At 50.8% G+C, this 17056-nt stretch overlaps 1 protein-coding gene across 1 annotated transcript; it reads left to right on the plus strand.

Moving 5' to 3' along the window:
* The first annotated feature begins 523 nt into the window (after positions 1-523).
* On the plus strand, positions 524-12178 carry TBX21 (T-box transcription factor 21). Its single transcript, XM_059378460.1, has 6 exons — positions 524-1199; positions 9087-9241; positions 9587-9708; positions 10277-10435; positions 10573-10634; positions 10886-12178. Exons 1-6 carry the CDS (start codon positions 709-711, stop codon positions 11502-11504), a joined length of 1608 nt encoding a protein of 535 aa, XP_059234443.1. The 5' UTR covers positions 524-708; the 3' UTR covers positions 11505-12178.
* The last annotated feature ends 4878 nt before the right edge of the window (positions 12179-17056 follow it).

Below are 17056 nucleotides of genomic sequence, written 5' to 3' on the forward strand. Positions count from 1 at the left end.
GAACACAGACACTTCAGGCAAAGTCACTTAGCACAGAGCCTGGGCGCACAGTGGGCAGCAGTGGATCTGTTGAATGTTTCCCGTCTGAGCAGCTCAGACTGAGTGCAGACCCTGCTAGTTGCTCCGAGAGTGCTGCCAGAAGGCTCTGTGAGTCCCATCCGGGCCAACGCCATCACCGAGGGCTTCCTGTAGGAGGGGACCTTAGAGCTGAGCCCTAAAGGATGGGTGGAATTTCCACGAGGGTCCAGAGGAGAGAAACAGGCTGGCGTTTTCAGGTGGACGGATGGACTCTTCCAGAAGGTAGTCTTGAAGCGCGAATTTCGCGGCGCCTGGGGACTCGCCACACCGTGGGGGCCTCCAGTCCTCGGCGACTGCATAGAATTTGCAGAGTATTAGCCACGAGGGGGCGGGGTAAAGCGGGGCGGCGCCGAGGTGGTGGGGTGGGGGGAGTCCGGAGAGCTTCATAAAGCCACAGCAAAGGCGCCGCGCCGCTAGTGACAGCGGCCCGCTGGAGAGGGAGCCCAGGAGCTGCCGCGCGCCCGCCAAACGCGGGCGCAGGACCCAGGCGTCCGAGGCCGGGCTCGGGTGGGGCCCCCCCACCCGCGTTCCCGCCCCCGGGGCCCCGCCCCTCGCGACCCCCCGCGCCTGCCCCCCGCGCGGAGAGGGGCCGGTCCCCGACGGCAGCGGGCAGGTGCCAGCCCGCCCCGGATGGGCATCGTGGCGCGGGGCTGCGGAGACATGCTGACGGGTACCGAGCCGATGCCGGCGAGCGACGAGGGCCGGGCGCCTGGCGCCGACCCGCAGAACCGCTACTTCTACCCGGATCCCGGCGCCCAGGACGCGGCCGACCGTCGCGGGGGCGCCACCCTGGGGGCGCCCTACGCAGGGGGCGCCCTGGTGCCCGCTCCGCCAGGCCGCTTCCTCGGAGCCTACGCCTACCCGCCCCGGCCCCAGGCCACCGGCTTCCCCGGGGTGGGCGAGCCCTTCCCGCCGACGGCAAGCGCCGAGGGCTACCAGCCTGGGGACGGCTACGCGGCCCCGGACCCGCGCTCGGGACTGTACCCGGGGCCGCGCGAGGACTACGCGCTGCCCGCGGGGCTGGAAGTGTCCGGAAAGCTGAGAGTAGCGCTCAACAACCACCTGTTGTGGTCCAAGTTTAATCAGCACCAGACGGAGATGATCATCACCAAGCAGGGACGGTGAGTGAGACGCGCGCCCCGCGAGGCGAGCGGGCCCGGAACAAGGACGTGGTTTTTTTTTTTTTTCTCCTGTCTAGACGGCGCCCATCACCGTTTGGCTTAGGCTTTGGGGGAAGCGGGGATGGAGTTCTAGCGAGGACAGAAAAGTTCTGGGGGTTGTTTTCTCCCAGGACATTACACCAACAGGCAGAACTCAGAAGGGAGATGGAAGAGAATGGGTGCGGTGAGAAGCTATCGTGGTTTAGGGGTGTGCCCTTACCTCACTGTCTGCCTCCATGGGGATCTCTGGGCAGAGGGGGACTGTGTTTTGGATTTAACAGGGCAGGACCCCTCTTAGCCCCTATGCGGAGAAATGGAGAAGAAGGCAGGGTCTTGGTACCCCAGACAACAACCCAGCACAACAACCCACCCCCCAACTTCTGCTACCTCTACCCTCCCACCACCCACCTCTCCAAGCCTCTTTGCTGCTGTTGTGCACAGGTCAGTTTTGGGAGGTGGGTAAGCCTGGGATTTGGTGACATGGAGAAGCTGTCGCCAAGTTTCCTTTCCGGTAGTACTTTGAGATCGTATGTCTCCTGTGAGTGTGTTTTAGGGGGAGTGGTAAAGTGTATGGGGGGCTCAGATCGCTTCCAGGCTTAGGCCCCGCCGGAGAGCCCACATGCCCGTGGGCCTGAGCAGGTGAAGCTAACTTATGGGTCCCAGCGGGCAGCCAGTCCCACTCTGCTCCTTCCTGCCTCTGTCCCCCGAGAGTCTGCCTCACCCTTGGCCAGATACTTTCCAGTGTAAGATCCAGCCTGGGGAACCCATGGCTTCTATGCGTCTGGGGACCCTGAAGCCCAGTGCATGCGGGGTAGGGTTTGGGGCCAAGGGTGCTGCTTCCGGGGAGAGCCTCATGCGTGGGGAAAGGAAGAGAAACTTGCCACTGGTATTTGTTTAGTAAGCAATGCTGAGTGGGCCCTGCTTGGGTCTGGCCTGGGAGAGTGTGCACCCACCCTTCCCTGTGGGGGCCTGCTGGGGACCAGGGAGGACCTCTCTCAGGCTCTGTCATCAGCACATCCAGGAGGTGTCAAAGGGCAGACGCCCAGGGTGCGGCTTGGGGAGGGAGCAGGGGCGGGGGTGGGGGAGGCCATGCTGGCCCCAGGGGTGTTGGCATTCAGTCTAGGGATAGCTAGGACATTCTTCCTTTCCAGGGAGTTCTGTGGGGTAGCATGGGATTGAGGGACCTGTCCACCAACAATGAATAGCTTCAAGTTGCTGAGTTGTACCTCTTTCTCTGGGATGGGCCCAGGAAAGTTGGCATTTTTTTTTTAAAGGTGTGGCCTTTATCCCTTAAGCCTTCTGAGAATTCCTCTCTGTGTCCCCCAAACCCAGTCCCCTCTGAGTGCTCCCAGACACAGCCCAGGCCTCAGATCTGAATTGGAGGTGACCCAGAAGATCCTTTCCAGGCCCCTTCCTGCACAGACAGAGAAATGGGCTCAGTGACAAGGAGACTCTCTGAGGTTTCACAGCCCACCTGTTGCAGGCAGAACGGGCACCTGAACCCAGATGGTATCTGCCTGGGCTTCTTTCTCCAGCCCGTCACGGCTGGGAGTGAGAAGAGCCACCTACACTGTCCAAAGGCCTTGATGCGTTCAGAGTGCTTTCACTTCCATTCTTCCACTGTGTGCTACTACGTAGGCCAAGAGATCTCCCCATTCACAGCTAGTGGCACCGTAGCACAGGACGGCTGGTGGCTTGTCCTTAGTCGCACAACTGACCTGAACCCAGACCTCTGCTCTCAGGTGCTCAGGAAGCTCTCCCACCCGGGGGACTGGCCTGGGTCTCCCTGCCACCTGCTGCCAGGCCTCTGCCCTTTCAGTCTCGAAGGGCGGCCGGCCTGCCCAGAGCCTTGGCCAGCACTTCGGAGATCTGGTGGTGGGTGCGGGGCTGGCTGTGGGCCACCTGCAACCTGGTTGGGTGGGTGTCTCAGGGGGATGCGGGCATGCATCTCAGTGAGGTCGCCGTCACTACCCCTGTGGCTTCCTTCTTCCTTTAGATTCTTGCTGAATAATTCTCTCTTGACAAGTCTTGCTGTCTCCCTTTCAGATCCATAAAACTACTTTCCTTTTTTTTTTAAGATTTTATTTATTTATTTGACAGAGAGAGAGATCACAAGCAGGCAGAGAGGCAGGCAGAGAGAGAGAGGGGGAAGCAGGCTCCCCGCTGAGTAGAGAGCCCGATGTGGGGCTCGATCCCAGGACCCTGAGATCATGACCTGAGCCAAAGGCAGAGGCTTAACCCACTGAGCCACCCAGGCACCCCAAACTACTTTCTTTTAATATGAAAAATTCCAATATATACAAAAGTGCAGGAAAAATCTCCAACCTACCCATCACCCAGTTTCAACAGTTGTTACTGCTTGTTCCAATCTCGTTTCTTTTTTTTTTTTTAAAGATTTTATTTATTTATTTGACAGAGAGAAATCACAAGTAGATGGAGAGGCAGGCAGAGAGAGAGAGAGAGGGAAGCAGGCTCCCCGCTGAGCAGAGAGCCCGATGCGGGACTCGATCCCAGGACCCTCAGATCATGACCCGAGCCGAAGGCAGCGGCTTAACCCACTGAGCCACCCAGGCGCCCCCCCCAATCTCGTTTCTTCATATCCTCACTCACCTCGCTTCTGCCTCCCACCCCCTAGTCTGCAGTTATATTAGTGACGGCAGCAAGTATGTAGTAAGTAAATCCTAGGCACTATATTCTTGCATCCTGAAAATTTCTCTATGCACATCTAAAAGTGGTTTTTTTTTAATTATTTATTCATTTATTTGACAGAGAGAGAGAGGGAGATCACAAGTAGGCAAAGAGGCAGACAGAAGGAGAAGGGGAAGCAGGCCCCTGCCGAGCAGAGAGCCCCATGTGGGGCTCTATCCCAGGATCCTGAGATCATGACCTGAGCCAAAAGCAGAGGCTTAACCCACTGAGCCACCCAGGTGTCCCTTAAAATGATTATCAAAATTATTCATTTATTTGTTTATGTATTTATTTACTGGGGGTTGGGGGGGGGGAGAGAGAATCCTAAGCAGGCTCCATGCCCAGCACAGTGTTTGAAATGGGACTCAATCTTACGACTCTAAGATTATGATCTGAGCCAAAATCAAGAGTTGGAGGCTCAACTGACTGAGCCACCAGGTGTCCCTAAAAATGGCTTTTGATAAGTAAACACAATATCATTAACAAACCTGAGGAAAAATTCATAAATATCATAAAAATTTCCTTGACCACTTTGTAATCGCCTGTGCATGCACGTGAGTGTGTGATTATCCTCAGGCTTTCCATCCATCCTGAGGAACTGCTTCAGACACCATGGGGTCCCCGTTGGAAAGGTGCAGTAGCCCCTCACCATTTTCTTTGATGCCTTCCCTTGAATCAGACCTCAGCGTCCCCATGGTGGGGTAGAGGGGACAGAAAACACTGTCCCCCATTCAGTCCTACCAGCCCTCATCACCGGGCACTGAGCTCAGGCTCCAGTGATCTGGGAACTTGGCGGCCATTTCCTTACGCTACTGGCTTCTAAAGAGCACGGCTTGGGCTCAGAGAACAGCACCCTTTCTCTCCTGTGTGGAGGGCTGGCCCGTCCCTCCGTGGGTTCCAGTGACCTGCCCGTCATCACCACATCACCCACGGCCTTCTTCCTTTTTGAAAAAATCCTCCCAAGCCAGGCCCACCCACAGCTCCACGGCCTTTTGCCTTGGGCTGACTCACTCTCTCCCAGATCCTTCCTCTCCCACCCACCCTAGACCCATCCCTCAGTATGGACAAGTCACACCATCACTCTCTCCTCCATGGGCAGCAACAGGGTGGGGCGCGGGCGGGGGGTGGCGATTCCCAGCGCCAGCAACTGATCCCGGCAACTCAGGTGGGGCGGGGAGGGGAAAGTGAGGTAAAATGTTGGACTGGCCAACTGGAGAGGTTGGAGTTCAAATTTGGCGCGTTTGTGGAAATTTGGGGTGCCCACCGCGGACTTGTGCTGTATTTCTGGGTGGCACTGTGTGTGTACTGTGAATGTGTTGGTGGGCATGGACTAGCTGATGGTAGACATTCTCAGCAGAGGAAGGGAGAGGCGGGTGTCTGCGTGTGTGGGTGTGTGGGAGTGCATTCGTGGCTGGCAGTCCCCACTTTTCTGGGTGTGATTAGTTGATTATTATAATTAAGATAACTTTGGGTAGTTCTGTTGTTAAGTAGCTCAATTTGCGTGTGTACGTGTGTGTGTGTGTGTGTGTGTGTGTGTGTGAATTTAGCATTGGAGGAAACAATTTCAGTGCCGCTAGATCTTGGATCACTGGTCTCACAGCCATTGTGGCCTTCCCTACAATCCCGACTCCTAGAACTTTGTAGATCTTTATTTTATTTTAATTTTTAATTTTTTTAAAAAAAGATTTTATTTATTTATTTGACAGAGAGTGAGCACAGGCAGATAGAGTGGCAGGCAGAGGCAGAGGGAAAAGCAGGCTCCCTGCTGAGCAAGGAGCCCGATGCCGATGCCGGACTAGATCCCAGGAGGCTGGGATCATGACCTGATTCCGAAGGCAGCTGCTCAACCAAGCCACCCAGGCATCCCAAACTTTGTAGATCTTTAAAACAATTTTCTTTTATTTTTTTCTTTTGTTGTGGGGCAGGGGCCACTTGAATTTGGACTCACTGGCTTCATTTCTCTCAGGGCAGGTGAAAACAGCTTTACTTTTTGTTGGCCCGTTTGCTAGTGGCTGTTCGATTTCCACAAAGCTGGGTCTGAGGTTGGTGGGTGGAGGAGATCTTTGATGCCTGAGCACCATTTGCGTTTCCATGGGTCCAAGGCACTGCTGGAATGTTCTAAAAGGTGCTGCTAATTAATACCCCCACAAATAACGAATAAAATGTAAGAGGACCCATTTCCCCACAGACTCATCAGCATTAGAGATTAATTTTATTTATTTATTTATTTTTAAGATTTTAAAATTTATTTGACAGACAGAGATCACAAGTAGGCAGAGAGCCAGGCAGAGAGAGATATATATATAGAGAGAGAGAGGGAGGAGGAAGCAGGATCCCCGCTGGGCAGAGAGCTCAATGCAGGGCTCTATCCTAGGACCCTGAGATCATGACCTGAGCTGAAGGCAGAGTCCTCAACCCAGTGAGCCACCCAGGCGCCCCTAGAGATTAATTTTAAAACATCCTGCCAACAGGACAGACCCAAAACTACCTCCTTGTAATTTGTTTGTCAAGATGGTGAGTTGGAACCTATCAGAAGTGTTCAGGGGCACCTAGGTGGCTCAGTTTTTAAGTGTTTGCCTTTGGCTTAGGTCATGATCCTGGAGGTCCTGGGATAGAGACTTGCATTGGGCTCCCTGCTCAGCGGGAAGCCTGCTTCTCTCTCGCCCACGCCCCCTGTTTGTGTTCCGTCTCTTGCTGTGTCTCTCTCTGTCAAATAAATAAATAAATAAAATCTTAAAAAAAAAAAAAAGTGTTCGAGGTTGGACGGGTATGATGACCCTGCAGATCATTTCGAGATGGGCTAGTCCTATGGAGCAGTGGAGGAATTTAGGGTCTTGGGCCCTGTCCTCTGAGGGCAGGCTGGTCTTTTTGGAGAGAGTTGAGGTTGGCACCAGACCCTGTTGCTTCCCAGCAAAGTGTCATGTAAATCAGGGGCTATTTTGGGATTCCAGCTGGTGGTGATTCTAGACTTTTAGGGTGAAATGAGACCTCCTTACTCCTCTCCCGTTCCCCCATCCTCTTCGGCATCTCCTTCATGTCCCTCCAGCAGAGATACGCGGGGTGGAGAGATGGACGCACAGCCGGGCAGACCCTGACTCTGCCCTCTCACCAGGGCGCTGTCAGCTCGGCTCTCTGCTCCTTGGTTCCTTCAAGTATAAAATCGGAAATACTGTGTTACATTTCGGGCGAACTGGATGCTTCTAAGTAGAGACACAATGAATATAGTCCTTCCCTTCCTTTAAACCTGCAGGTTTAGGCAACAACTGGTTATAATACAGAAAATGTGGACAGCCCGACCGCTGTCATACGATGAGATGTTGGTAGAGACGTGTTGAAAATATTGTTTCAGCCTTAAATATTTAAGGTCTCCTTCCTAACCTTTGATTTCTCAAGTCAGCTGCCCCCTGAGCCCCTGGGACCTGGAGCCTGAGGCTGAGCTCAGGACCCTGGCAGAGGGGTCCTTCCGCAGACCCAGCGGGCTTTGATCGCTCTGGGCCAGCGAGAGGGTATAGTGGGGGAGGGACCGGATGAGCTGAGTTTCACATCTTTCAAACTTTCTCGCAGCTCTTAGAGGAAAAATGGTTAGGAGTTATTGTTCCCATTTATGGGTGAAGAAACTGAGGTTTGGTTTGGGATTTCACTTACTCCAGGCCAGCAAGGGGATGGGGCCAGTAAGTCTCTCCTTTTTTTTCTCAGCATGGGAGAGTCTGGAGAAGACAGGAAGGTGGAGACACCTTCCCAACGTTATCGAGGGTGTTGCTCTGGGATCTTCTGGAGTCTAGGGTGCACCCAAAAGTGTTCCCAGGCCTCTGGGAATGCAAAGTCATTCTGATGAGAGTTTGATTCTGCCATCCTGCAAATTCTGCTCTTCCTGTTTGGGTTAAGAAAGAAAAGCTAGGCCATTAGCCTGGTGCTGGTAGAGGTGGTGGTTGTAGTAGGGGCAGTAATGGTGGAGGGGACCATTGTAGTGATGGTGATAATGGAGGTGACAGTTTGGTGATGGGAGCAGTGATGGTGGAGGTGTGGTTGTAGTGATGGTGGTGATGGGGATATTGGTGCAGGTGGTGGTCATAGTAATGGTGGTGATGGGGATATTGGTGGAGGTAGTGGTTGTAGTGATGGTGGTGATGGGGGTGTTGGTGCACTGGTGGTTGTAGTGATGGTACAGGTGGGAGTGGTGATGGTGGAAGTGGCAGAGATGGTTGGGTAGGGAAGTATTTCTTTCTCTTGATCTATTACTCTGGCACAAGGGAGGATAATGCAGCATCCCAACCTTGACTTCCTCTGCTTTCCCCTGGAAGCAAGACTTTGAGCATGAGAATTGTGCTTAATAGAGTTCTTTTTCAGGTGGATGGAAAGTTTCAGCTGGGATTTTAGGTACTTCTCTGAGGCTCAGGCCTGGGACAGGCCATATCATAGACATCAGGCCCAGGAGGATGGGGCAGGGAAAGCCTGGGCACCGCGGGGCCGGGAATGCGTAAGCACCATGAGGGCTGCAGTGGAGAGGATGTGTCAGGGCCTGAGACCACCCCAGGGCTTGGGGAGCTGAGGCATGAGGGCCTACTGGGAAGTGCCTGTGCGGGGCTGGCTTGTGGCTTTGCTCCCCACTAGGAAGCAAACGAAGATTAGAGACAGTGCCGTGTAGCTAATGTCTAGAAACTGATCCTCGGGACGAAAAACACTGAAAAAGCCCTGATTCATAGTGTTTGCTGATTTCCGTGGTGTGAAGACTCCTGTGGTGCCTGATTTTGAGCTGTGCACACGGAGTCACTGAATGCAAAGTCAGGAAGAGTTGGGCATTCGTGCGGTGTCTAGTATTTCCATCTTTCAGGAACAAGAGCTATAAGTCACTTCAAAAGCAGAGATAATAGTGAAATATGGTAAAGGAACTGAGAAGTGATGATTTTTGAGTAGTTATTACCTTGGCTTATAAGGCAGTATACTTAATTGTAAGTTTACATAATTTAATTTTAAAATATTGCCGGTACATAACAATTGCCTGGCACACGTCCTGGTCATTTCTAGTCGGCTGTCTCGCGGGTTGCCAGCCGATGCCAGCACACCACCGAAATGAAAGCCTCCGCATAGGGGTGGTTGCGAGGATGCGTCTGCGAGGTTGGGGAGCTGATGGATGTCGGCGGGTCTCTCTGTTCTCCCCAGGCGGATGTTCCCATTCTTGTCATTTACTGTGGCGGGACTGGAGCCCACCAGCCATTACCGGATGTTCGTGGACGTGGTCTTGGTGGACCAGCACCACTGGCGGTATCAGAGCGGCAAGTGGGTGCAGTGTGGAAAGGCTGAGGGCAGCATGCCAGGTAGGAGCGCTCTGCAGAGCGGTGGGCACGCTTTTCCTCTGAGGCTGGGCGCCCCCTGGTGGATCCAGGAGGAACCCCCAAGCCCTTGCCCCCTACACCTGAGTTCCCCATCCCACCCTTATCCCCTCCCACTTCTCACTCCGGTTGGGTTTGTCTTCCCTTCTCTGCTCTGCGTTAGCGTGCCTTCTGCTCAGTCCTCTGCCCCCACCTCCCCTTGCCCTGCCCCATCTGGCCTTCCCCCTGCAGCCTTTCTGACATCCCCCTCAGAACAGGAAAAGAAGCCCCACATCACTATGGGGTCTGGTCCCCAGGGGGTTGCGTGCCAAGGAGGTTCACTGTCCACAGGAAACCGCCTCTACGTCCACCCAGACTCCCCCAATACCGGGGCCCACTGGATGCGCCAGGAAGTTTCATTCGGGAAACTAAAGCTCACGAACAACAAAGGGGCCTCTAACAATGTGACCCAGGTGGGACTCCTTGCCAACCCCCACCCCTCCTGGCTGATTCAGTTCTGTTAAAGTCACCTTCCTTCTTCTCTGACTCGTTCTTTTCCACACGCCTGGGCAGGGGGGGAAGATGAGGTGGGAGGCGGCTGACTCTCACGGGCAGATGTGGGCTCGCGTCCGGGATGACATGCGCCAAACCAGCCCTGGGGGTTTCTTCACCGAGCCCCAAGCTGCCATCACCTGTGCACCATGCTGGGCATAGATTTGGTGCCAGTGGCCCCGGGCAATGGATGCAGAATCTCTCTGAGTTGAGCAATACTGTTAACAGAGCCCCCTCCCTGAAAAACCCTGCTTGTACTAATACCCCAGTCGCAATGCGCATCTGGGGGGTAGGACAGGGGGTAAGAGGGCAGAGCTGATGCCCTAGAGAGGCTGGGGACCGGAGCTAGAGCGCCTGGAGGAAGTTGCATGGTAGCAGGGCGGGGCAGTGGACATGATGGCCTCAGGGTCGCTTCTAGCCTGGCCATCGGTCAGCCAGGGTGGGGGTAGAGGAGCCGTCGACCCCCACAAGCATCTGGTTCTCTCTTAGATGATCGTGCTCCAGTCCCTCCATAAGTACCAACCTCGGCTGCACATCGTCGAGGTGAACGACGGGGAGCCGGAGGCAGCCTGCAGCGCTTCCAACACGCACGTTTTCACCTTCCAAGAGACCCAGTTCATCGCCGTGACCGCCTACCAGAATGCGGAGGTGAGGGCCTTCGGCCTGCCCGAGCTGCGTGGGGCAGGAGGGGGAGAGTGGGGCTCACCGTCTTCCTCGGCGGGAAATTCAGGAGTTCCCTAGCCCCAGACTCGGGACTCAGGTGCCTCTATTTCCCCTCTCTCTAGATTACTCAGCTGAAAATTGATAACAACCCTTTTGCCAAAGGATTCCGGGAGAACTTTGAGTCGTAAGTGCTGCTGGGTTCAGCTCACCAAGGGCCTCCTCTTGGTCCCTCCGGAGGCCTGACTCCAGACATGCGCAGAGCCTGTCTCCTCTCTGCTCCTGGGGGTGGGAGCGGGTGGGAAGAGATGGGACAGATGCTTGGAGGGCAGTGAGGCCAGGGAAAGAAGGTCCAGGGAGGAGCAGGCAGCAGGCAGGCTCGCAGACAATGGGTTCTGTTCGTGACCACTGTTTTCTTGCCTTTTTTTTTTTTTTTAGCATGTATGCATCTGTTGACACGAACGTGCCCTCCCCGCCCGGACCCAACTGTCAATTGCTCGGCGGAGACCACTACTCTCCTCTCCTACCGAACCAGTATCCCGTTCCTAGCCGCTTCTACCCCGACCTTCCTGGGCAGGCCAAGGATGTGGCTTCCCAGCCGTACTGGTTGGGGGCCCCCCGGGACCACAGCTATGAGGCCGAGTTTCGAGCAGTCAGCATGAAGCCTGCCTTCCTGCCCTCCGCCCCTGGACCCACCATGTCCTACTACCGAGGCCAGGATGTCCTGGCGCCTGGAGCTGGCTGGCCGATGGCCCCCCAGTACCCTCCCAAGATGGGCCCAGGCAGCTGGTTCCGCCCCATGCGGACTCTGCCCATGGAACCTGGTCCTGGAGCTTCTGAGGGACGGGGGCCAGAGGACCAGGGCTCCCCTTCGGTGTGGACTGAGATCACCCCCATCCGGCCAGAGTCCAGTGACTCAGGACTGGGTGAAGGAGACTCTAAGAGGAGGCGTGTGTCCCCCTATCCTTCCAGTGGTGACAGCTCCTCCCCTGCTGGGGCCCCTTCTCCTTTTGATAAGGAAACCGAAGGTCAGTTTTATAGCTACTTTCCCAATTGAACAGATGACATGACAGGAACAATGTCATCAGGTTGGAAGACACCAAATACCGCAGACAGGTGACTCAGGACTGGGAGGCCCCCAGCTCCCTCTGTCCCTTCTCCTTTTGTAGTTGGTTGAGGAAGAGGGGTGCCAAGTAGGCTTCTGGGGTTCACTTGCTGCTTTGGGCCCAAAGCGAAACCTGAGAGACGTGTTCCCTGCCCCCTCCTTTGCCCTAACTACGGTCATTTACCTGGTGCTGCTTCTGGCTGTGGGTTCCCAGCTGGAGAACAGAAAACAGAACAAGAAAGTCTTGGACACAAAGGAGCTTCCTCGCTTCTGTGGGGGGGTGGGGTGAGGGGTCAGGTGTGTGAAAATAAAGATGCTGAGGGTTTAATGACAGCCAGCCAGCCAGTGTCGGCGAGGGGACTCAGATGACTTTGGGGCAGCTGGCCTGGGCCCCATCTGCTCGGAGACAGTGGGGTCCTGAGGAAGAGGCTGGAAAGGGGGGCGGGGTTGGTGCACACCTCAAGGAGCAAAGTCTTGCGGTGGGGATTAGTTGTGTGCGCGCACGCTTTCTTTCTTTCTTTCTTTTTCTTTTTTTTTTTCCTTTTTGAACGGGGAGGCTATTTATTGTACAGAGAGTGGTGTCTGGATCTATTTCTTTTGTTTTCATCACTTTCTGAAAATAAACGTGAAACTGTAGAATGTGTCCTGCTTCAGTGCCCTGAAAGGGGACATGGTTGGGGGCTCCACTGGGAATTGTGAGAACACCATCCATCCCCGGCTGCAGCAGAAGTTTCCAAGAATGGGAGCTGCCTAGAAATCCTGAGTGGCTTCATTCCGGGGACAGACAGAGTCAAAGCAAGGACACACGTGCTACCTTTGGCACTCAGGCTGATGGCTGATTCCACCTCGTAAGGCATCTTGGGGACAGAGAGCGATCCCTCTGTCTGGGTAGCACCTGACCTGTGGAGGAGGCAATGGACGGCAAGATCAGAAGACCCGGCCCTGGGGGTGAGGGAACTGGGGATTCTGCGAGGAAGAAGAGCCTTGATTTCTCTTTACATGTGTAGCAGCTTTGGTTTTCCATCTTCATCTTAGGGGTGTTCAAAAGTTAGAGGAGTAAATACAAGTTGAACCCTATGAAATTGCTGTTTCCGTCGGTCAAGAACAGCCTAATATTGACAATTTCGTGATTCAAACTAATGTCTATAAAGGGTTTAGAACAGCGCCTGGTAAACAGTAAGCCCTCAGCCTGTACGTGATTGTTGCTATAATTCTCTAGCTCTGTTTTTCTCTCTTTTTACGCGGCTGCTAAATTATGTTTTTAAAATGACACCTGCTTCTCTTAAAGAACGTTAAGCCAGGCAATAAAAAGACAGCAATAAATTTTCCCAAATCTTACCACCCATCCAAAATTATCACTAAATGTTAAATGGGTTAAATAGATAGACAGAAATATGTTTTTATAACATTGGAATCATATGGTCATATGGAAAATACTTTTTTTTTTTAAAGATTTTATTTTTAAGTAATCTCTACACCCAATGTGGGGCTGGAACTCCCAACCCCAAAATCAAGAGTTGCGTGCTCCACTGACTGGGCCAGGTGGGTGCCCCTGAAAATGCTTTTTCTTCAGGAAAACTATAGAATTTTAGTTTACAGGATTGAATAATACAAAAATAAAAACCTCAACAAGCAAACCGTCCAATAATGAAAAACTCTCAGGTGAGCAAAGGGATCGCAGAACTCAGAGATAAGTTGGGGTTTTTGGTTTGTTTGTCACTCCCTCCCCTCTTGAGAGGTTGGAATTACTCCCTTTGCCTCGGGCCAGTTCAGGGCATACCCCATTCTAAGGGGGGCTTGTCCTCATGGGCCCTGGGGTATTTTCTAACTTCTGCTGGAGCTTGGAAAACTTCATTTCTATCACAGTTCACAACCCCTCCTTTCTTGGTCTCTCTCCAGAGGCCATTTTCATCACTTTCAAGTCAGAAGAAGGAAAAGATAGGAAGCCATATTTGGTTCCACCCTCCCTGGATTTGGAAGCTCATATGTTGTAAACATTAGGAGTTCTGTTAAGCTGCGCTCTGTGCAGTCAAATGCTCTTCCACTGAGCTATACCCCCTGGCTGCGCTCTGTGAATGCAGTAATTCCTCCCAGCCCCAAGCCTTTGGCCTTTGGCGGTCACTCTCTAGGGTTATAAGTATTGGTTTTAAATTAGACCTTGGGAACTGTTGTCTGTAATCACAGCACTCCTCTCTCCCTCTGTTTTATTTTTGATTTTTTAAGTTTATTTATTTACTTATCTTTAGTCATCTCTATACCCAATACCCAAGTGGGGCTCGAATGAGTTCAAGTCTGACCCTGAGATCAAGAATTCCATGCTTGGGGTGCCTGGGTGGCTCAGTGGGTAAAACCACTGCCTTCGGCTCAGGTCATGATCCTGGGGTCCTGGGATAGAGCCCCACATCAGGCTCTCTGCTCAGCAGGGAGCCTGCTTCCCCTCCCTCTCTCTCTGCCTACTTGTGATCTCTCTCTCTCTCTCTGCCAAATAAATAAATAAAATCTTAAATTAAAAAAAAAAAAGAGTTCTGTGCTCTTCCAACTGGGCCAGCCCACCTGGCACCCCATTCCCCACTGTCTTTAAATGGTTTTGGTTCCCTTCATTAGCTATAAGTGAAGGGAATTGTCCTTACACACTTCACTTTTTCCAGAAGTGTGGGGGGCATATGTTTTGATACTTTGTTATTTGACTCATGAAGGTTCATTACTATTACTTGTCCAATATTCAATGTACCGTTTACTCAAAAGGTAAAATACAAAATATTAAAATATATATACAGATATTTTAAAAGATTTTATGTATTTATTTGACAAACAGAGATCACAAGTAGGCATAGGTAGGCAGAGGGGGGGGCAAGCTCCCCACTGAGCAGAGACCCCGATGCGGGGCTCCATCCCAGGACCCTGAGATCATGATCTGAACCGAAGGCAGAGTCTCAACCCACTGAGCCACCCAGGAGCACCACTCTCTATATTTTTAAAGTAAACTCTATGCCCATCACGGGACTCAAACTCACGACCTTGAGATCAATAGCTGCATGTTCTACTGACTGAGCCAGTCGGGCACCCCTTCAGTTCTTCTTTAATCCCCACAAGTTATACTCCTGTATTACTTTGTTAGTAGTTGCTTGGCTTTAACTTTATAGCATCATTCTCTTTGTTCACTATTCCTTTTTGAATTTCTACCTCTGTTTTTTTCTGGGATCACTTTCCTACATCTTAAACTAAATATTTTGTAACTTTTTATGAGATGGTCTCTTTGTAAATTCCTTGTAAGCTTGTTTCTTACAAAAATTATTATTTTTCCCCTTGTTATTGGATAGTATTTTGCTGAGCAAAAAATTTTAAGTGGATAGTAGTTTTGTCTTATTTTATAGAAGCTATTCCACCATTTTCTGGCTTCTGTTGTTGTGAAATCTGCTGCTACTCTAATTATCATTCTTTTGTAGGTCATCTGTTTTTTTATTTCTGCTTTCCAGATCTAGATATATTTGATGTGCAACAGATTTGTTATGATGTGACAAGGTATGAATTTATTTGTTCTTGATTATATTTGGGATATGTTTTGCTTCCTGAATCTGTGTATTCATGGTTTTCATTAATTCTGAAATTTCCCAATCATTATTTCTTTATTTTCTTTTTTTTTTTTAAAGATTTTATTTATTTGACACAGAGAGAGAGATCATGAGTAGGCAGAGAGATAGGCAGAGAGAGAGGGGGAAGCAGGCTCCCCACTGAGCAGAAAGCTTAATGTGGGGCTTGATCCCAGGACCCTGAGACCATGACCCAACCCAAAGGCAGACTCTTAACCCACTGAGCCACCCAGGCACCCCATCTTTAAACATTACTTCTTTCCATTCTCTCCAATTTAACCTTTTGGGACTCCAATCAGATGGATGTCAGACATTCTCATTCTCTTATTATTCATGTCTCACAACTCTCTTAGGTTTTTTCTTCTTGCCTCTCCACTGCATTCTGAATAGATTCTTATTTTTTTAAAGATTTTATTTATTCATTTAACAGACAGAGATCACAAGTAGGCAGAGAGGCAGGTAGAGAGAGAGAGGGGGAAGCAGGCTCCCCACTGAGCAGAGAGCCCTATGTGGGGCTCGATCCCAGAATTCTGGGGTCATGACCTGAGCCAAAGACAGAGGTTTTAACCTGCTAAGACACTCAGGCGCCTCCTGAATAAATTCTTGAGATATATCTCTTTGTTTAATTCTACTTTCAATGGTATCTAATATGCTGATTAGCCCACTCACTTGAAATTTCTTTTCATAGTTTACAAGGTATTTCTCATCGTTATTTTGTATATCTCCATTAAGTTTTTTTAATGTTATGCTTCACACTTATTTTTTAGTTTTTAATTTTTTTTATTATTTTTAAGTAATCTCTACATCCAATGTGGGTCTTAAACTCACAACCCTGAGATCAAGAGTTGCATGCTCTTCTGACTGAGTCAGCCAGTGCCCCATGCTTTACATTTCTATGAGTTCTATTTTTGCAAATTATATGATCCTGATGATTTCCTGTTGCATGTTTTCCCTTATAAGTGCATTCTTTATTTCTGTAAAAATTCTTTACATAATGATTTTGTATTTGTATTTGACAATTCCAGATAATAATGAAGGATATTTGTGGAGGGTGTGGTAGGAGTGTTCTCTAATATGTTGATTTTTCTGACTATCACTCATAGTGGATTTGTTTTCTTGCATACTTGGTGGTCTTTCTAGGGTCACGTTTGAGTTTGAAGTTAGTAAGTTGTTAGTTTTAAGTTAACTTGGGGAAACTTTCTTCCACTTCCTCCTTTTGTTTAATTGAACAGATGGAGAACACCAAATTATGACTGGACTTACCCCTCTAGCACTGTAGTCAAACTTCTTGGCTCAGGGCTCCAAAAGAGTGAGAGTGAAGCTTCCAGGCCTCCAAGGGTAGGTCTGGAACTGAAACTGCATCACTCTTACCACATTCTATTGGTCAAAACCAGCACATAAACAAGAAGAGGGGAAATAATTTTTCTGCTAGATGATAGCCATGGGATGTATTGACTAGCCATTATCCTAGGATTTTTTCCTTCACCATCAATCTGGGGATTCCCTTCATGTCTCTCTTGTGTTGTATCTCCTGTGTCCTGGAATACATATATTTTTATTTGTTTGTTCTTTTATTTTCTTTATTTTTTAAAAAGATTTTTAAATTTCTTTATCTGAGAGAGAGAGAGAATGAGAGAGAGAGAGAGCATGAGAAGGGAAGTTCAGAGGGAGAAGCAGATTCCATGCTGAGCAGGGAGCCTGATGCAGGACTCCATCCTGGGACTCCAGGACCATGACCTGTGCAGAAAGTAGTCACTTAACCAACTGAGCCACCCAGATGGCCCTATTCTTTTATTTTTCTGAAGGAGCTTTCTGGTACACAGGAGGTAAAATTTCTGAGTTTTTAACATGTCCGAAAATGTCTATATTTCACTTCTACATTTGATTCATAGCTTGACTGGGTATAAAACTTTG

The sequence above is a fragment of the Mustela nigripes genome, chromosome 16 (genome assembly GCF_022355385.1).
Source record: "Mustela nigripes isolate SB6536 chromosome 16, MUSNIG.SB6536, whole genome shotgun sequence".
NCBI lineage: Eukaryota > Metazoa > Chordata > Mammalia > Carnivora > Mustelidae > Mustela > Mustela nigripes.